General features: G+C 43.1%; 1 protein-coding gene across 2 annotated transcripts in view; it reads left to right on the top strand.

Moving 5' to 3' along the window:
- The window catches only part of SKOR2 (SKI family transcriptional corepressor 2), a 26,488-nt gene extending 6,684 nt beyond the window's left edge, over positions 1-19,804 (top strand). The window contains exons 4-8 of one of the 2 annotated variants that reach the window (XM_088156150.1): positions 4,081-4,146; positions 4,535-4,633; positions 8,506-8,573; positions 16,779-16,843; positions 19,113-19,804. In XM_088156150.1, coding sequence (XP_088012276.1) covers positions 4,081-4,146; positions 4,535-4,633; positions 8,506-8,573; positions 16,779-16,841 — 296 coding nt within the window. In that variant the 3' untranslated portion in view covers positions 16,842-16,843; positions 19,113-19,804. Of the gene's footprint in view, positions 1-4,080; positions 4,147-4,534; positions 4,634-8,505; positions 8,574-16,778; positions 16,844-19,109 lie in introns of both variants that reach the window. The other variant, XM_088156149.1, reaches the window with a different exon arrangement.
- Positions 19,805-21,220: the final 1,416 nt, after the last annotated feature.

The following is a 21,220-nucleotide window of genomic DNA, read 5'->3' as shown; positions in this document are numbered from 1 at the left end:
GTTACAAATGAGGATTTATCTGGGCATAAAAAAGAACTAGTTTTCTTTAAATTTAAATCACTTTTGGGGGCAAATTGCCGTTTGAAACTCCAGATTTTTGAAGACATTTATCAGCCCTGGTACACAAAAACACTTTAAAAAATGCTTATTGAGTTTCCTAAAGTAGGCATATTTTGCCAAGTCCTGAATACCCTATTGATTACCCCCCTGAAAAGTGGCATGAATATGCAGGATGCGTGAATATTTTCAGTAAGTTTAGAATTTCTTCAGGACATACGCAAGAACTCTGCGTGTCTTAGAGCGAGTCATTAATTTCAGATGCAGAGGGAACCTCTGGAGCACTGAAAGTCTGCTGGTTCACATCTGCCTATATTTTTTTTAAATTGATATAAATGTATATGTCCATATATATATATATATTTATGTCCAGAAGACACCAGCAGCTTTTTGCTGTGGTCTTTGTGTCTGCAGGCAGCGCTTCTCTCCAGATGAAGATAGCAGTGGGTGTTTGAGTTGTGATGGATCAGGAGTGCTTGGGCTTCACAGTGTCAGGGGTGAAGTGCAGAGCTTTTGGCAGACCTGGTGAACTCTGCAAAGCACGGGGGTTGTCCAGGAATTACAGGGATGAAGTGGACACAGAGAAAGAGGAGATGGTTCTGCGTGATGTGGTCTGAAACCTCCGGTGTGGTCAGGGTGGTGGAGGGCACAAGTTGGGGACCAGGTGCAGGCCACAGAGCCAGGAGAATGGAATTCTATTCCCAGACCATCCATGCTCTGTGCTGGATAAATCAGCACAGAGTTGAGTTGTCTGGGACAGCGTGGAATTTTTTAGTTGCTTTTCAGAAAGCGTTCTGAGAGCTTCCTGAGGAAAGATTGCAGGAGGTAGCAGAGCATGAAGGGGTTACCTGGCTATGTCTGGCTTATTTTTTTTGGTTTTTTTTTCTTTTTTTGTTTTGTTTTGGTTTTTTTTTTACAGTGAGGACAAGGTGCATTTCTTTTGAGGACGATAGGTTCAGAAATGTTAAAAATTCAGATGTCAAAAATCCAAATCCTAAGTGCCCCAGCGGAAGTAGAGCTGATAAAATGGCAGCACCACAGGAGCTGAGGTTGTGCCAACGTCCAGCCCTGGCTCCTCTGTTTTTACAGCTCCAATTTTTGAGCAATTCTGAGGTGCTCCTTCATGGGTGGGTGTTCACACTCCAAGTTAAGAAAGCCATTTTTACCTTTATTCAGATAAACAATATCTGTGCACCTGAGCTCATGGGGAAGAAGAGAGGCACCCAAAGCTTTCGCTGAGGCATTTTAAGCAGCCTGCAAATATTTCACCTTCTTTCCCCCTATCCAGGAGATGGGTGAGGCAGAGTTTGTTATTTCTGAACAAACTGAAATAGCCTTTCCTGAAGGAAATCCCCATGTCCATACAGCTTTCAGCCCCACTGCTCTAAATGCTGCAAGTTTGTGCCCAGACAAGGCCCAGGAGAGTTATGGTGGAGCTATTAGGAGGGGAAGTGATTTTTTCTTAGACTGATTAAAATTCTTTGGGCTTTCTGTTTGTTTGTTTTTAAACACCTATTTAGCTTTTAATTAACATTTAAGAGAAGGGAAGCTGGTTAAATATTCAATACCTCCTCCCTTTCAATTAAGGTAGAACGAGTGCACAACGCGTGATGAGGCCTCTGGGAAGTATGGAAAAATGGAGAAGAGCAGGCTCCTGATTATCATTTTCAGGGAGACAGGAAAGGTGAAACCCATCTGATTATTACTGCTGTTAACAATAATAATGTCAAGTTGGTTTTGGTTGTTTTTTTTTTTTTTTTAAGCATCAGAAAGCAGTTTAGAAATGTAATTATTCTTTAAAATCATCTATCCTGTCTTTGGCCTTTAAATACTTCCATTTTCCCACTCCCATTTTTTGCTTATTTCAGGTGGAGAATTTTCTAATAGGCCTTTTCAGTGGCTTAGTAGGGTGGCTGGAGATGCTGGGGAAGTTATTCTTCATGCTACATGCCTTTATCTTCATTTTGATGCAGCTTCAAACCATTCAGCTCTGGGAGCTAAACTGAGCAAGTGAGAAAGAGCTGTATCATCACCATACCCTTTCCCTTCCTTCTCCTTGAAAATTCCAGTTACCTTCTGTTGTGAGCCTGTTATCCCTCAAAATTGCACATAAGACACACAGAAAAGGGTGCCTCAGTGGAAGAAATGGGTTTGGAATATGCTAGTATTTGTAATTCAACAAATTCACCCTTCCTTACCTTAAATTCCTCACTTTTGATTTAGTGTACCCTAATTTATCTGACAAAAATACTTTGTTTTTCCGGCCATCCAGTTTAAAAAATAATTATGCTAGCTAAAAAAAAAAAACAACAAACCCATTTTATATTGTGAAAACTCCTCAAACCACTGCCCAAAATGTGATTGATTTTTAAGCCTGTATCTTGTACTGCGGTGAGACAACTTACCTACAGAAAATACTTTCTTTTCACCAAATGTCCCACAAAAATTAATTTTTAAAAAAAATCACCATGTTACATAAATAAATTTTTAAAATGGAATTGCTGGCACCAGATACCAGTTGTGTAAATATATGTGCTTGAATGAGTGGTTGCTTTAGGGCTTTTTTTTAAGGAATGAAGAGAGAGGAGATGCTAAAATGCAGAGTTATTGGACAGGTTTCATACGCTGTAACTTCAAGCTTTACTGGATATAGGATTGCATCGATCTTTAAAAACACAAACAAATGTTTTGCAAAAAGATTTCTGACTGCATCTATTACAAGACTTTCAAATTCAACTTTAAAATTAACCCATTGTGATGACACAATAATTTTTAAAGTAACTGTTGTATGTTGTCTGATGACCTATTCAGTGCTATGGTTTTTTATTTAAAAAAAGAGCAAAACCAAATGAAACATCAAAACCCAGGATATTTTTTTCCATGATCCTCTCTTCCAACTAAATAAACACATGAATATATATATATATATGTCTCTTATCAGTAGGGTTAATGATGTGTATTTACTGGGTGGACTCAAACAAGAATTAATCCAATTAGTTCAATAATTGGTTATTTACCAAATATTTTCTTAATTATGGAGAGTCCATTTCTACTTCAGCTGTAAATAACAGAAAATCTCCCGTCAATTTCAGCTAAAGTGGTATTTTATTCTTTAAAAAAAGAAGTTTTTCAAAGGTTTTATAGAAGAAATTCATAGAAGTCACAGGAAAAATTTTGCAGTTGCAGAGGATAATAGAAGGAACACCTTTTGTCAGAGGATTCAGTTTTTAAGTCAAACTGTCATTCAGGTGAACTTGACAACTTATGATTTTTATTTTTATTTTGTAATTTAATTCAATTTGCAGACAGAAAAGGGCTGAAGGAAGCAGCACATGTGTGCCTAGAAATAGCCAAATTCTGCTACACAGAAAATTCTGTGCTGTAATATGATTAAAAGTTGATGTGAGCAACCTAAGACAGGAGTCCCTCAACTGTCTGACCCCAGAGCTGTATCCTTTAGATGCAAATACCACTAATGTCAATTTTATCTCAGCTGGATATAAATTATATCCAGTTGCAACACACCCATGCCATGGAGCTCTGGAAGATGATAAAGCTGAAGAGCTGATGAAGGCAAAAAGGCATTTTTCCTGTGGACTTTGGAACAGGGTCCTGCCCAGATGGAGAGCAAGGGCTTCCCGTTGAGAGGAGAAGAGATGGGAAATATCTTCCCTTTTCTCTGCCTGCTCCCAGTTATTCTCTTGATAAGAGCATCTTCAAGGGGGGTTAGAGGGGAAGGAGGAATCAGCTCAGCAAGAAGAGTATCAAGGAGACATCAGCTACTGGGTGCAAGAGGCCCTGCTGTAGGCAGATACTTCACTGAACTAGAGAAAATATCATTTCACAAATATTTGTGCTATGCACCCAGAAATTTGCAGATAAAACTCGATTTACTCTTTTTTTATATTTTTTTACCCCTTTTTTTTCCTCTCCAGATTCTCTCAAGCGGATGTGTAGTAAGGACAACACTGACAAAAAGCACTATCAGTAAATCAGTAACTTTTTTTCTTTCTCTTTTTTAAGGAGAACACACACAAGAAACCAATTCACCTCATTCTCTGAAGAAGGATGTGGAAAATATGGGGAAAGGTAAAATAAATAAGGGCCTCTTACATTATAAAACTGCTCTTTGTTTTAATAGAATATGAGGATAATAGGGGGCACTTTTGTTCTGCACCATATTTTAAGCTTGTCAAGTAACATATGAATAATATATGGACCTTTGGGTGGATATAATTGAGATTAATGCATATATATCAATCAATACATGACACTGTAATATAATACTTTAAAATAATATATTACATTGATTTATATTCATGGCTTTCTGCACAAAATCTATGGTAGGTCTATGCAACACTTTTTTTTTTTTTAATAAGCGCTAAAATATTTTGTCTTAGAGTAATGAATTGCTCTGCAACTGTTCTTTCAAGAATTATTTATACAGATTATCAAAACCACTTTTTCTCTTTGTTAGAGGAACTCCAGAAGGTTCTGTTTGAGCAGATTGACCTACGGAGGAGGCTGGAACAGGAATTCCAGGTGTTGAAAGGAAACGCGTCTTTCCCAGTCTTCAGTAAGACACAAAATCTGTGATTTTGGTGCTGTGTGTGTATGTGCTGTGTTGGTTGTTGCCAGGCTGATAAAACGGGAAAGGTTCTCAGCCGTGATCTTGAGCTTAGTTCTGCTGAGACCAGGTTGGGCAGAGCTTGGAGCAAGTTGGGATAGTGGGAGGTGCCCCCAGGTTTGGAATTAGGTGATTTTTTAAGGTCTCTTCCAACCCAAACCATTCAGTGATTCCACGCTGACACTTCTGCTGTGGGTTTTCAGCTGCCCAAGCAGGTCTTTTGTAGGGAAAACACAAAGCTGGGTGTTTGTTTTGTTGTACATTCTACTAGTTCTGATAGCATTGGATGCAGTGAGTAGCCAGAAACCTCCTGGGGTGGGGTGAGGTTGGTGTCTCAGCCAGCACCTCAGGGGCTTTTGGAGAAAAGATACTCAATCCTCGTTTTCTGGAGGTTCCAGCTGACGCTGGAGAATTGATCAGGCCTTTTCAAGGAGTAGAAATTCCTGTTTGGGATTTTCCCATTGGGAGAGGCCATTTGAGATCGTCCTTTCACCACGTGCTGCTGCCCAGGGTGACAGAATGTGCAGGGCACATCTCAAATTAAACGAAATGGGCACTTAGCAGGGTTTTTGTGAAGCTGCCAGAAGGCTGGGCTGATTGCACAGGAATGTGGAAAAAGACCCCTTGTCTGGGATCTCTCAATGACACTGCAGCAACGGTGGAAAGATTCTTCCAGGAGAAATCCCACCTAGGTCAGGATGATCCCACTGGAAAAGGTGGGAACACAGACAGTAATTTTCTATTGTTCAAGGAAAATGTGCTTGTCCCCTTTCTGTAGCATTAGGTAGGTAAGTTCAGGGAAGCAAGGAAGTGTGAGGACTCTGGGAATTACTCCATCTTTAGCCCAAATATTGAAATATGTAGACAGCTCCATAAATAAAGAAGAGTCACTTGACGTGATACAGATATTAATGAAAGGAGCATAACCTCATCCTTCAGAATAAATCCAGTCATTACTTGGGTTTGGGAGTGAGGTAATTTTCAAATAATTCGTGGAGATCAAAACGCTGCTGTGTGGTATTGGCAAAATGGCATCTTGGACTTTTGCCATTCAAGTCTCTTATTTATCCTTTTGTTCTTCTACAGTAAAATTAATGCTCTGTCTTTGCCATGTAAATAAACACTGCAATTAAACCACATGAAATACAATTCAAATAAAAGAAAAGAACAAGTACGGCCGACCAAGGAAGTGGTGACTGCTGTATGCTGGCTTGAAAAATATGTGGTTTCAATGTACCACAAAGTAGTGGTCAATTTTCTTCAGGATTAAAATAGAAAACAGATAATGTGCTATAAACCATACCTACAAGTGACCGTAAAGCCTATTTACAGATTTAGATTTACCAAAAAAACCCACCCCTCCTCCGCATGTAATAAAACAAGAAAAAAGGGTCTTTGTAAAGCAAATTAGCGTAAATCCACGTTAAGGGTGTTTTTTCCTCCAGTGCAGTGTGTGCTCTAGCACAAGAGAGGGGGGCTGTTCCAGGCTTTTGCTGCTGGACCAGGGTCTTGCTTTAGGTCAGGTATTAGAATGGTACTGGTGGTCTTGTGCAGGGAGGAGTCAGGGAGAGAAGTCTTTGCAGATCCAACTAAAGGAAAGTTGAGGCAAAATTCAAATCGTATTGAAAACTCGTCCCTGTTTCAGCTGGGAGGCAACATGCCAGATGTGGAAGGCAATACTATTCCTCTTTGGAAAAACTTCTGTCAGGTCACCTGCAGTTACCTCTACAGTCACCTATTTTGGGTCCTCCACTTGGAACTGAGCACACCTGGGGTGTTACCTTCATAGCATCAAGGGACTACTCATAACAGGGCTGTACATTAAATGGTGCTTGGTTTCAGAGCTCTCCTCTCGTGTAAGTCACTGTTAAAGCTCTCTTAGCAGTGCTGTGCTGCAGTCTTCTCTGTGCCTGCTTGAAACACGGGCTGTGGTAATTTATAAAGCAGCAAGACCTTGTCTTCTGCTGTATTTTTCACATTGCTGTTGTGCTTGAAAGCTGCAGGTGAAATTTTCCTTTGCCTTTAAGATCTCCCAACGCAGAGATCACTCAAATAAAACAGTAAAATTAAAAGAAAAAAAAAAAAAGATCAGATCATATGAAGAAAGTCAAAGTAATTGCTTCTTCATTCTTCCAGGAATTCTCAATTCTTCCAGGAGAATTGTGTTCTCCTGGAGCCGTGCTCTGGTTTGTACCCTCCGTGTCGGCTCTGCGTTCTGTCCGTCTGCATTTTAAACAATGTGGCAATAAAATGGCAGAGACGCAGTCTGGGTACTTAAAGTATTTAATTTTGTGTTAAGAAAGCTATTTAAATATTCATATCTTTTCTCCTGGGTACTGCTTATGGCTTTGTCTGTGAGCGTTTGGACTCAGATAAATGCCACTGGAAAAAAAAACGCTGTCCCTACCATTAACACCCAATTTCCACCGTGAGCTCGGACATTTGCCGGGCTGAACAAAATCCCTGGGCTGTTTGTGTGGAGAGGTGATGAGCCCATGAACAGGCAGCTGGGAGAAAAGCGTTGAGGAAGAAAAAGGAAAATTTCTCCTCAAAGCCGACTCAGAGTGAAGCTGGAGAACCTCAGTTGTAACTATCAGCCTTTAGTGACCAGGATGGGAAGCAGCTACCTTTTTATACTGCATGTTTTTTTGGGCGGGCTAGGAAAATAGGAATTGTAAATCTGCTTTATTTTTGTCGGCTTATTTTTCTGATCTAGTCAGAGTAGAAGGAATAGGCTTAAAAGTTCTGCGTGAATTTACTGGAAATCTGAAGAACTTCATTGAGATAATGCCACCATGTCCTTTTCAGTGTGGTTGTGCTGGATTCCTGAGGGCTTCATCTTGCCAAAATTTCTCACTCATTCCCTGTTTCATTGCTCTTTTCCTCCCTCCTTTTCTTTTAACAACTTTAGCTCATCATTCAGAGAGGACAGTTCTTTTTTGAGAGGGGGACAGAGCTCTGCCACCTTGTTCCTTCTTCCAGGACAGGCTTGTGGCTTGAACCAAAATGATGGTGGTTAGGATGGGTTTTCATTCCTCTTCCATTTAACAGCCCATCCTTGCACCCTGACCTCCAACAGGCAGCTCTTCGAGTTATTTGGTTCTTTTTCAATAGTTTTGTTTATATTTCTCTTTTTCCCACCCACCAATAGGAATATTATGGAACACAAAGCACCAGTTAATCTTCTAACAAATGAAGTTCTGTCTGAAATGGTTATTTAGGAGGAAAATCTGGGAAGGAGGATCTACTGGAGCAGGAAGGCTGACCTGTGCTAACCCAGCTGCCCAGGATCTCTCTCTTTCAAAGACTTTTTCATTTCCAAATTCCACGTCACTCCTTATGGAGCTTCAGTTTTGTTCAAAGCCGTCAGCACAATGCTACAAGCCACAAATCAAACCCTGCATCCTTGAACGCTTTCTCTCCTCTCACATGTTGGACATCGCCATTGATGGCAACAGATTTATGCCAAAGCAAAGAAGAGCAGTTTTTGCTCTTCTCTTCGGGGCTTGCAAAAGTTTGAGTAATGACTGCAGAGCAGGAAAATAGCTGGGAATAAATGCTAGCGACACAAACTTCACGTCCTATATTTTCTGATGGGGGAAGCGGTGAAATCTCATTTTTCCACATTTTTTTCTGTTGTCAGTGGTGTCTCCTATCAGATACATATTGGTTAGGCATATGTTTTAACTGAGTGAAGGACTTTCACAATGCTTTGTGGTTCCTCAGTAGTGGCTGGGTTTGATTTAGCTTGATTTATGTCAATTCTGCCATGTGATCTCTGTTTTAATTATTGCACCCGCATTTTTTCCCCTCTCATACAGATAATTTTCAAGATCAGATGAAGCGGGAACTGGCGTACAGAGAAGAAATGGTGCAGCAGCTACAAATCGTAAGTTTACTTTCTCTGATAAATAATTTCTTGAGCTGCTGCTTTGTGTTTTTTAAGCGCACACCTCACATTTTTCCTTTGTGAGCCATGCAGATGCACATTTACCGAGCTCCTACTGCCTTATATTTAGCAAGAGGTAAACACGCAGTTCTCAGCTGGTTTGGAGCCTAATTACCTGGAGATTTACTTTCATACAGTAACCAGATGGGTCTTCACGTTTCACCCAGGCAAAATGTGTTGACTCAACACGGAGAGGTGCTTCTGCAGAGAGGAGCAGGGAGGTGTGAATCAGTAAACCTTAAGCAGTTAAATGTTTCTACCTCGTGTGAGTTGCCAAGAGGTGCATTTCAGCCCTCGGTAGGGAATCTGCTCAATCCCTGCTTCTCACCAGAAAATAAACCTTAGGATGTGTCTTTTTCTCATTTCAGACACTAGAAGAAGTGCTTAACTCAGCAGTGAAGGATCAAGTTGCCAAAACACAGTTTAGTGCAGGCACACGTTACTGTTGGGTCTCTTGCTTGTTATTTTAAAACCAAGAGGGATTTTGCCTGTGTGCTATAGTGCAGCTCTAGATCACCACATTCAACTGTGTTGTTTTGAAAAGTTGACGTTCTTAGTCCGGTGCAAGCAAAGGGGCTGGAGCATGGGAAGCTGTTCCACACTCAAATAATGCTTAGTGAGGTTTCAAGAGCAGGGCATGGTGAGGCTGTCAGCTGGTGCTTGCTTTGCTGGTGCTTTCTCTGTGATCAGTCTGACATTGCTCAACAGGGTCTTGTTTTTGAGGCAAGCTTGGCAAATATCCCCCCTTCCCCAAATCAGCCCCGTGCTCCCCCATTGAAATTTTCCTTCTGCTTGTCACAGGGCCCTGGTGCAGAGAAGGCATTGGCCAGGCTCCTGGTATGCTGTCATTTTCTAATTGATGGGTTAGGACATAAAAGTAAAGCTGAAGGCCAGGGTTGTCAAACTTGTGCTCCGATGTTTAGAGGCATTTAGGGCTGGCCTTATTTTTAGAGCTGCCGAACATCCACGCGCCCCGCTCCTGCTGACTTCAGAGATTTCAAGGAGAGATGGAGGGTGTTGGAAAGAGGTTGTTTGTGGAGAAAACTCAGAAATTCAGAACATTCCTGGGTGTTTTCTTGCAGCTAGTCTCCACTCCTTTCCTTTAATGTGCCCAGTTGTTACTGTGCTCCCCTTTGTGTCCCGATGCCAGGCAGGAAGTTTGACTTGACCTGTGAATTTTGTTGTCACAGAAAATTCTAATTAGGATGCCACCCTGAAAGCACTTCCCCGGATGTTTTGGACTTGAGGCAGGTGACCAGTTGAATTTCCTGCTAAGAAAAAATTGTACGGGCCCACCCCAGTGTTTTATCTCTTGTGTCAGCTGAACTTGGAGTTAACTCTGCCTCCCAGGGAGAGAATGGATCACCTCTGCCATTCTCCCTGTGGTCCAGTTGTGAAATTGTTTCTGGAACTGAGTATCCCAGAGTTCCAGCAAGCCAGCTGTAGTGGTTTTCCTGATTTTCTTGGGCAGGAAAAGAAATATGATCAAGTAATTCATACTCTTTTTTACTTACTGATGTGTGCTACGGACAGGTTAAGAATAATTTAATCATTAAACAGAGCAGTCTGAATGTACTTAAAAATAATAGTTTCAGCATTTAATGTGCTGCAGCAACAACTCAGGACCTCTTCACTCACTACTGATGCCCGAGTTTAATTATTACTAATAGAATTGTCAGATCACCAGTAAGTCTTCATGCTCATATTTGTGGGTCAGATTGTGATCAGTGAGACTGATAAAAAGATGTTTGTATGAAAAACTGAGAGACTGCTGCAAATAAGGAGTGTGTTTGTGCAAGATGTGTGCAGAAATCTTCAGAGATGTCTTGGCTGATAACCGAAATGGAGTCAGCACTTTGGAGGTGATAATCGCAGCAGTTGCTTTAATTCATTCATGGGAATATATCTTGTATGTTTATATCCAGAATTAAGATTAATGAACTGAATGTGGTAATGAGAGAACTACTTCGGCCTTCCAGGGTTATTGCATGGATGAATTGGTGCAGAATAAACAAAAAGCATGGCTGCTTTTGATTTTTTGTTTAATTGCTGTTGTTGTTATGCTTTTAACTAGGGCAGTTAGGCTTTTTTTTGTACCTGAGATGCTGCACTACTACTTTAATAGGGCTTTAACCTAATTTTCTTGTTAACATAGAAGTACAGAGAGAAAAGCAGGAGCATTTCATACATACTGAAATCACAGTTTTACTTAGACCTTCATAGGTGTATGCCTTTGTAGGACTAAACTCAAAATTTACTGATGTAACTAGCCACAGAACTTGGCTTAATTGCTTTAAAAAATTATTTTATAAACAACATAGATGGTTGTCAGGGTTTTTTTTGGCTCTTCTCACTGCTGAAGATATACAACTTAAATTAGTCCTTCCTGAATATCCCTGGAAAGATTTAAGAGCCGTGTGGATGTGGCACTTGAGGACATGGGTTAATGTGGGCTGGGCAGTGCGGGGGAAACAGCTGGATTTGAATATCTTGGAGGGCTCTTCCAACCTAAATGATTCTGTTGTTCCCTGATCCCCTGTAACTGTGGGTACCAGAGGCAGGTTTTGCCAGAATGATCGTTTCACCCACCCTGAATAATCAAACTTTGAAATAAATTGACCCAGCGTGTTTGCTGTATCGGAAATGTCTGAGATACAAGCTGAACATAAACACGAAAAAAGAAAATATCAACCAAATATGATTGCGTTTGAAAACTTTCCGGCGCCAACACTCGCTGCAGCCTGGCGTGAAACCTGTGCCCTGTGCGCGGGCGGTGGTGATCACTAGCCATGACGCTTTTTGTCCCGTTTTTGGGCTTTTTTGGGGAGATTCTTCCCGGATTTGGGAGCGCGCCGCCGCAGCGCGGCCCGCGGGTGCCCTCTGCCGGCCGCCGGCCGCCACTGCAGAGCCCCTCGCTCAAAGCCGAGCTTAAAGTTGGGCTCAATCAGTGCTGCTGCCGCTGTGCCCGCGCCGCAATTCAGAAATAATTCAAAAATAATAATGTTTTATGGCTGCCTGAAAGGCGGGAGTATGGCTCAGGTCACTGGGGAAACGGGGTGTGTCCTGTTCTGTTACATCCTCGCTGGTGCGTGGGGGGCTCTTTGCAGGCAGGTGTTGCGTGGCCGTGAGGTTTGATGAGAATCTCAGAATGAGTAAGGCTGAAAGTGGCCACTGGCATCCATTCCAACCTTTCTGCTGGAGCAGAGTCCCCCAGAGCACATTGTTCAGAGCGGTTTTCCAGGCAGGTTTTGAACACCTGCAGTGAGGAAGGCTCCACAGCCTCTCCATGCAGACTGTTCCAGTAAGGAATTTCTTCCTGATGTCCAGGTGGGACTTTCAGTTTTCAGAGTTTTCAGAGTGTCTGAAGCAGCCACCAGGAAATTGTACGACTTGTTTGTGCCAGGTTCTGGGCCGAGTGCTAAGAAAAACCTAGTCATTATATTTAACAAGAAAATGGATCTTAGACCCCTGAATGCACTTTTCTCTTCCTGCTCTTGCAAAGCACTGTCTCCCAAAATAGCTGAGTACAGGCCATGTACATGAAGATCATATATAAAATATGGATTTTGCATGTGGATGTTGTGCCAGGGATTTAAACTGGATATTAGGAAAAATTTCTTCACTGTCAAGCACTGAGATCAGCTGTTCAGGGCAGAGGGGGAGTCCCAATCCCTGGAGGGGTTTATGGATGTGGCTGTATGGATGTGGCACTTGGGGACAGGGGTTAGTGCTGGGGCAATGGCTGGACTCAATGATCTTCGAGATCTTTTTGAATCTAAAAGATTCTGAGGATTATCTGTCTTTTTTTACTGAGTCATACAGAAAGGGCCAGTGAGGAAGATCTGCTACCCAGCAGGATGGGGGGAATTCTGACATGACACAAATGGTATGGTCTTAGAAGAGCTCACCTGCCTTTAGAGTTTTTGGTTTCTGCCCAAGGAGACCAGAACTCACCTGCTGGGACAGCCCAGCACTGTAAGCAAGTATCAAGTCACCTCCTGCCTGAGACTCTGCATCTGTCTGATATTGTCTTCTAAGCAACTGTGTTAGTAGAACAAATTTTAAAACCATGAACTTCCTTCCTAGCTGCCCGGTGAGAGAAAAAGATCAGAAGCAGCACTGCCAGCATGATGATTTTCATTCTTTAATGTTTTCATGAACATTTCTCAAACATGGCCATGGGGAGGTAGGACACCAAGCAGGAAATTTAAACCTCCTGCAAACTGAGGAGCTTTTGTTAATTTTCTCTCAGAGGTGCCTTACGAGTAGTTTGTGGGTTCTCAGGAAGTGTTGACCTCAGTCAGGAAAAGTTCAGGTGTTCGTCACCCGTTGTGGTTTAGATCATTGGGTGATGATCAATCCCACTAATTTTACATTGGGGTAGAAGGTGACAGGTTTTTGAGGTGTGTTAGAAATGTGAAACACTCAGGCAGGCCTTTGTCTTTCCAGATTAGGTGAAAAATGATGGTTTGGTTTTGTTTGGGATATTTTAATTAGGTTATGCTCCCGTGAACTTCCTCCTTACCAGCCTCACTTTCGGCTGATAATAATGTTTAGAGCTCAGAACTGGATCCATCTGGAACTCCTCTGTGTTTTATGGCTTTCTGCTCTCAGTGCTCCTTTAAATCAACTCTGTTCTTCAGAGTCAGGCAATAAAATAAATCAGGAACTATCTCTCTGCAAAACTGATTTCCATCTCTGCATCATCTTTTACCCTGATCCTTAAAGATTGAGAAGGAATGTTTAAAAGAAGAAGAAAAAATAATCTAGCATGTTGTTAACGTTGGTAAATCTTCAGAGGCATGACAGCCTGTTCCTCTGGGTCGCTCTGTAATTCAGAACAGCACCAGTAGTTCTAATTCCTACTTTACTTATGGAAAGCTGGTGCTTTTGTACAACGAACATATTCATTATCCAAACAAGAATCGCCCACATTTCTGTGTGTGGAGATCTCGGTCTCCGTGTGCCTGTCTCTGTTCTCAGAAACAGGGAATGGGAAATAGCAATGCTGCAGTGCCATTTGTAATTTCTGTGCTCGGCCTGAAGTGGTGCAGCTCAGAGGACTGACCTTGGGGAGAATGCAAACAGCCGTTCCTCAGAATGGCTCTCGGATTTCTTGAGTGGCATCTTGTGCTGAAGTGGCTGCTCACAGGCACACACATAATGACAGGTGAAAGGACTTTTCTGGAACGCTGTGTCCTATGTCCTCAAAAGGCTCATCCCTGATTGTGTACAAGAAAGTGAGCTGTTTTCACCAGAATTTTATTTCCTGCTGTTGGCTTTTTTTTTTCTCTCCCCCCCCCCTCCCCCCCCCCCCCCAAGACAGGTGAGCAAAACTTGTATCTTGACAGTACATGTGGATATGCCTTAAGTTGATAGGATGGAGCTGTACCTCTTTCTCTGGTAAATTAAAATGTTAAAGAAAAGAATGCCTTGTAGAAATTTAGGCAGTAAGCCTCCTTTCCTTTAGAATCTGCAGAAATTCTGATCAAAAATGGGTGTGGGTGTACAGGAAGCCACAAGCCAGCCTCTGCTACTGCATGAATGCAAAATATTTTTTTTTAGGCAACAGAAGGCAGGGTGATGTATCATTGTGTACCTCACCAGAGATGGGATGCAGAGGTGAAACCTCTGAAAGAGGATGGTGTGCTGAAACTTCTTTGATATCTGAGGGTGTATAATAGGGATCAGACAGGAACTTCAGAAATGACTCCCCAGTGCTATCCATTATCTGTGCTTTGGTTTGAGTCGAGGAGCATGCTCAAGGCTTGCTGGCTGGGTTCCTTCCAGGTGGAATATATGGGGAATGCACACAGAACTGTGCTCCAGGTCCTAATGGGTACCAGGACTAGACTGGAGTCAGCCTGTAGGAAAAAGGACTCAGTGTCCATATTGCATTTTGCTGGAGTTTCTCCTCAGGTCTACTCTCATTGTATTTCCTATTAATGTGGACTTGGTCATGAGAAACTGGTTTTGGCTGCTAAAACCAAGCTGCACTTTTATTATTTCTCTACACCCTTTGAAGAGGGGCACCCTTTGCATCTCCACAGCCTTTTTAGTACTGATCCTGCCCTCATCACAGCAACCCCCATGGATGCACAGAGAGGGATTATTTTGTCATGAAGAGCCCTAAATCCTATCCCACCACAGCATCAGAGTTTTTGAATGCTCTGACAACGAGAGGAATAGATGATGCCATTGCAGGTGATTTAACTCATGGAGAAAGTAGTCATTTCCCTGCTGAGCACCCACCTCTCCCACTGTCATCTGTTACCAGGAGATCAGGTAGAAAACAAAACACATTAGAAAGACACTGGTGTGCCAAATATAGCGGAGAAGTGGATTAAGAACAGTTAATTTCTGACAGAATGTACCCCGTTGTATTATCTAGGTCAGTACAGCTTGGGAGATGTCCTATATAATTCGTGGCCATGCAAACCCAAGTTGGCCTTAGTGAGTGGGAGAGAGGCAGGAATCAGCTGGTGAGGCACCACAGGTCCCAGCTGGAATGTGCTGATTTTTTCGGGCAGCTTGTTTGTGGCTCCCTTTTGCATCCAAACCCTGGCCCCTGGTGATCAGGGAAGCAGATTCTCTGCACCCCCCTCTCTGCTGCAGCACGGGAGGGAGCTCTGCAGCCTTTGCAAGTGCCATGTCCTGAAGGCAGATGTGTTTGCCTCTGTTTTTTGGGGGGGGGGGGGGGGTCTGGCCACAAACTTCCTGGTGCCTATTATCTTCTGCCAAGGGAAGGGATTATAAGAGCAGTCAAATGAAACACCTGGAATCTTGATCTTTTCTGGTCATTCAGGGGTTTGTGCACACACATTTCCCCTTTTCCAGGACTGGGTAGGGGGGAAGCAGCGTGCCACTGTGAAAGGCTTCTGTTCTCATTCAGACACAGACATTGCTCCATCCTGGTGCTGCTGCTTTCAGTCAGATTGACATCCTTTCCCAAGAAATGACAAGGCTAGCTCTCCAGCTCCTAAAGCCCCTCTCATTTCCTCTCATCATGATCCTTCCCTCCTCTTTTCCTTATTAAAGTAGGCAGGGATGGATAAGTCTCTCAATGTCTTTACCCCAGCCCAGAGGCATGCTGGGCACAACTCACATAAATATCCTCTGTGGGCATCATGTATTTAAAATCAAAACAGGGACGAACAGGAACATGTGGAGTCAGTGGATATGGATGCAAATTCACTGTGTCCAGGTGTGTGGGGCAGGTTGCTTGAACTCTCTGCCTTTACCCATCTATTCCTGCTGCTGTTTGTGCAGGTAAAGGCCTTGATTCTGACTTCTGCTGACATAATTGTCAGCTTGCAGTAACATGTTTGGCATTATTTGTGAGCATATTCTGGAGTGCCTGGCAGCAGAAGCAGGTCAGCTCAGCATGCAACAGCACCTAGGAGTGCAGGGACACAGAATTTTTTGATCTCCTAGCCCGAATTCCTCCAGCAGTCCCTCCAAAAGTCATCATCAAAGAATTTGGATTCCCAGCTATGGGGGAATCTCAGAGCAATTTAGTTTTGTTGCATTCTAAAGGCCCAGCACTGAAGAAGAGCAGCCCTGTAATGTATTCCCAGTGGCCAATGAGCACATCATCCCACTTTGTTTCTAAATATAACTGTGTTCCCTAATATGCCCATGTTCTCTGTTTTTCTTTAATTATTTGTTCCACTTCAGTGGCTTCCCTTCAGATTGGTGCAAGTTGGAAATAACTATTATGAACTTCCTAATTACGGGGATATAAATACACGAAGTCTCAGGCTCCCAACCTGCTGCTTTTTGGCTGTGCAGGGATCAGTATGCATTGCCTGATCTGTCACAGACAGCTGATTTTTTATGACCTCACAGGTGGCTTTACCCTTTGTTAGCCTCTGATATAAACAGAGCATCAGAATGCATATTGTGTACTGAATTTTATGATTCTATCTGTTGTTTTAATTCTGACCATTTTTATTTTATTTCTGCTTCAACCTCCCTATGGTTTCATAAATAGTTGAGCCTTTGTATGTAAGGTGTTGTTTCCTACAATTCCTCCCTGTTTTCAGGAAGGAAAACAAAACCTTTCACTCACAGGGATTTCCAGCTTGTCTGTTTTGTTAGCCAAACCTTGTCTTGAGCAGTGTCTCTGTTTCTGTGTCATTCCAGATTCCCTATGCAGCAAGCTTGATCAGGAAAGAAAAGCTCGGTGCACACCTCAGCAAAAGCTAAAGGTGAGCTTGTGAAAAAGAGATTTCATTCCACTTGACCTGGCTGCCTGTGTTCCTCTGCAGGAACATCATGAGAATTAAGAGGATCGTTCTGTTGTTTGATGTGGCTGGTTCTGGTCCCAAAGCCCTCTCTGTGCAGGTGTTGTGCTACAGTCTAAAGCTGATAAATTACTTCTGGCATTAATTATGAGGCTTCACTGGGGTGGGATGTGGTGTTGGGAGCTGACCCATGGGTCCTGCAGTGACAGGACAAAAGGCAATGGCTTCAAACTGAAAGAGAGTGGCTTTAAATTAAATATTAGGAAGAAATTCTTCCCTGTGAGGGTGGGCAGGCCCTGGCACAGGGTGCCCAGAGCAGCTGTGGCTGCCCCTGGATCCCTGGAAGTGTCCAAGGCCAGGCTGGACATTGGGGCTTGGAGCAGCCTGGGACAGTGGAAGGTGTCCTGTCCACATCAGGGGTAGGATGAGGGGATCTTTCAGGTCCTTTACAACCCAAACCATTCCATGACTCTAGCTGCCTGAGCATGTGCTTTTCCTGACACTGAAAAGTGTCATCAAGGTCAAGGTACCTTCAGTGGAAAGAGGCAAAAAAATTCAGAGTGCAAAAAATTGTTCACACTCCAGGTAGGGAGGAGATTTTCTGCCCTTAATGGAGCTCCTTTTTGCTCCAGGAAAAAGCAGTACATCAGCATATTTTGGGAGTCTCACTGAACCCCACTGACTGTGGTTCTGTAGTTCAGTGTCCTACAGAAGGAAATTATCCTGCTGCTCATGTGCAGAGCCTTCCTAAACCAAACACTACATTTCTCAGGACTGTGTATTAGAAGGGTTCATTTAGTAGAAACACCACTTCCATCATCAGTGGCTTGGGAGATTCCAGTTTTGGATGCTGAAGTCTTAGCATTTAAATGACATTCTCTTGGTTTTTCCTGGTAAAACAAGAAGATTAGGGATTGGAGACAGATGCCAAAAGCTGGTTCCCCTGCTACTGTGTTATGCCACAAAATTTGGCCTGCGGATTCATTAAAAAATCCCTGAGGAGAAGTAAAGGGATTATAAAAAAAAGAGCTACTCACACACAGAGCAGTGCACTTCATCAGTGAATTAAATTCAGTAATGAGCAGAGGTGTTCAAGAGAGTCTGGGACATCTGAGAAGGGCTTGATAGTGGAGATGATGGAGGTTTGCCTGAGCTGTAGGAGAAGCAGATTCTTAAAAATAAAGAGTTACCAGAGTAACAGAGTAATAAATTAGAGCAGTGCAGAGTAACCGGATAACCACTATCTGTGGCCCTGTGCTCTGCCCGCTGAGATAAGGAGATTATTCTAAGCACCGAGCTGGTTCTCTTTTGCCCTCTTGTGCACGCTTCCTTACTGACTGCCAGAGTTTTCCAACCGAGTCTACAGCAATCTGGGCGCTGATTTAAAACAAATCCAGCGGCATTAATACCCTGAGTAAAACAGCACGCCTCCCCAGATGAGGAGCAGCAGGTCCTGCCCCCAGCGCCTTGCCTGCAGCGCTCGACTCACGATAATAAAAGCCTGCCTGAGGATGGCAGCACGGGAGGAGAGGAACAGCTTGCTCCCATCACCGGGCCTCCATCAGCACCCGGTCCCTGCGAGGAGGGTGCTGGCATCCCAGCGGCGAGCATTCCGGGCCCGTTTGGCGAGAGGGAGAAGGGTGGGTGCGCTCCGCACGCCGCTCCGGCTTCCAGCGGCACACACCGGGGATGGCTCCGAGCAGCCCCGGAGCTTCGGGAAGATCAGTTGTTACTTAAGTGATCAGCTGAACCAGCCAGGCGGAGCACTCTGTTGTTCGGAAGCAGTTTCGTGTCCTTGATGCGCCGAGGAGGAAAAGTCTCCTCAAGGAGGAAAGGTGTTCGCACATCCCTGCCCACGCAGCGCTCCCAGGGGCTGGAGATTTTCTGTTTTGCAGAGCAGCCCCTCAGTTCCTGCCCTGTGCCCCCTCAGACACCCTTGCTGTGCTCCTTCCCACACCAGATCTGGCGGCGTCTAATCGCACTGCAGTGGAAGTTTGCACTTCATCTTTATTGTGAATATTTATTTCCCTATGACCCCACAGACACTCACTATCAGAGCCTCAGGGGATGCTGTAGAGCAGGTGGCCTATGTGTGTCCCTTTCTCAAGGGTTGTAAATAAATGTCATAATTCTGTGACTGTCTCAAACTTTGGCTTAATGTTGATAACACTTTCTCTTTTTCTCCCTCTCTCTTTTTCTTTTTTCTTTTTTTTTTTTTTTTCATTCCCAGAAGCACAGGAGCTTTTGCAGCTGTTACCTTATAAGTTATAACCCAGTCAGAAACCTGACTTGTATATAGACTGTGAAATGGAAGTGTTTGGGGATCTAAATAAAAAAAAAAATCAGGTTCCTCTGAACCTAAGGACAAGTGACCTCATAGTATCATGGACAACCATGTCAAATAGAATGTAGCAGCCATTTATTAGTAAACTCAAAACAACAAAAAAAATGCCTGTCCTTGATATTTTTTTTTTTTTGGTGGTACCAAAGTTTAAGTCTTTGTGTTTTTAGAAGGACTATTGAGCTTGATAGAAAAAAAAAATGCTTTTGAATCGTGCAGATAAGCTGTGAAAGGAACTGCTGGTCCTTTCAATGCCACAGACACTGACAACATCTGCCAGTTCACCTTTTGCTTTGGAGTAGTGATTGTTTTATGGAAGGAAATGAACGTCTCACCAGATGGGCCAGAACCACGTTTGGATGGACGGGTGGACGGATGGATGGATGGATAGAGCAGCGTTAGCCATACACAGTGCTTTTTAAAAGCAGTCTGGAGATTCTCACACCCCTCTCCCTCATCCCTTTCCCTCTCTGGTATTTTGCCTGCTGTATGAATTACGATTGTACTCCTCTGGAAATATTTTACAATTTAATATTGAGTGTAATTAAGAATATAATCACTGTTATCAAAAAAGGTATTTAACTCTGTTGTAGTTTCTTTATCATTCATGTGGATAAAAAGTCTATAATAAAAAAAAGAGAAAAGTATGAGATAATAGTTGAGCTTCCCTGTAATTTAATGCCATGCTTAGTCCACTGAAGAAAACAACTGGGAAATTAATCCCCAAGAATACCTTTTTAGAAGTATTTTAATTCACACAAATAATATGCTGAAGAGTTTTGTGGCGGAAATTTCTGCCTCTGGTTATTTTGAAAACGCTCATTAGAAATAGATTTAGTACAATTTCAGGACGTGCCTTGTGGATCCACAGAAATAAAGGCAGTCAGTTGATTTTGATGACTGCAGCTGTATTCCCCCGTTCTGGTGACCTGCAGCACCCTGATTGTCAGGGCTTTCCTGAGTGGATCCCTCTCCTTGCTAAAGGTCTTGGCCCCAAACACAAAGTACAGCACCACCAGCATCCAAAAGCGTTTTTAGCCATGCCCAGCAGAGCTGTTCTCTCAGTATTCCCCTCATTCCCAGCAAATTCCTGTGAGGCTGAATCACCTGGCTCTGCAGTTCCTTGGAGCAGCTGGCAGAGCTGGGAGGCAGGGGAGGAAGGGCATTGTTTTCATGCCCTACCCTGCACAGTTTGCTCTGGTTTTAGGTGAGCTGACAAGGCTCAGGGAACCAGCAGAATTATGGCTTTTGTGGCGTGGGAAAAAAAAAAAAAAAAAGCAGCAAAACCACCAGAAAAGCTGGGCCAGGTCAGACCAAAATTTCACCTGTATCAGTAACCAGTTCCCAGTAACAGGAGAAATCAGATCCTTTGTGAAAGCACACCAGCAATTAGAGATATGTTCCCAGAATATTGTTTTAGCTACTAATGATTTACTGCTTATGGGTTTTCTGACCTAGACATGATGTCTTGCTTTTAATAACCCTCAATGGGTTTTTTTTTTTCTTCCATGAACACAGCCAGTGACTTTTTAAGACCTAGGCACACTTTTAGCAGATTACAGCATCTTATGGCAATAAACTCCACAGCTTAAATACAGCTTGTGGGGAAAAAAATAAAAAACCCAGCTTCTGATGATTTGAGCTGCCAAATTTAGCCTCATTTTAGCCTCATTTTATGCCCTGGGCATCTTGTACTGGATGAGACAAATTGCCTGTTGACTACTGGCCATCCCTGTCCGCTTCCCCCATGTCTGACATGATTTAATCGGCATCTATCAAGCCTTTTTGGCTGTCATTTTTCCAGATTAAGTTGCAGTCATCCCTCTGACATGAGCAGCCCCATAGCTCTGTAGCCTTCATGTACCTTTTCCCAGCCAGGTGCATCCTTTATGAGCTGCAGAGCTAGCTGCACAGAACACTCAGGATGCAGGATACTCTATAGATTTTTTTTTTTTTTTTTTGCACAGAGTGACACTGTGCTGCTTTCTGTGATGAATGAA

The sequence above is a fragment of the Sturnus vulgaris genome, chromosome Z, assembly GCF_052056855.1.
Source record: "Sturnus vulgaris isolate bStuVul1 chromosome Z, bStuVul1.hap1, whole genome shotgun sequence".
Taxonomy (NCBI): domain Eukaryota; kingdom Metazoa; phylum Chordata; class Aves; order Passeriformes; family Sturnidae; genus Sturnus; species Sturnus vulgaris.
The sequence above is the reverse complement of the archived record's forward strand: the minus strand, read 5'-3'. Positions and strand labels throughout refer to the sequence as shown.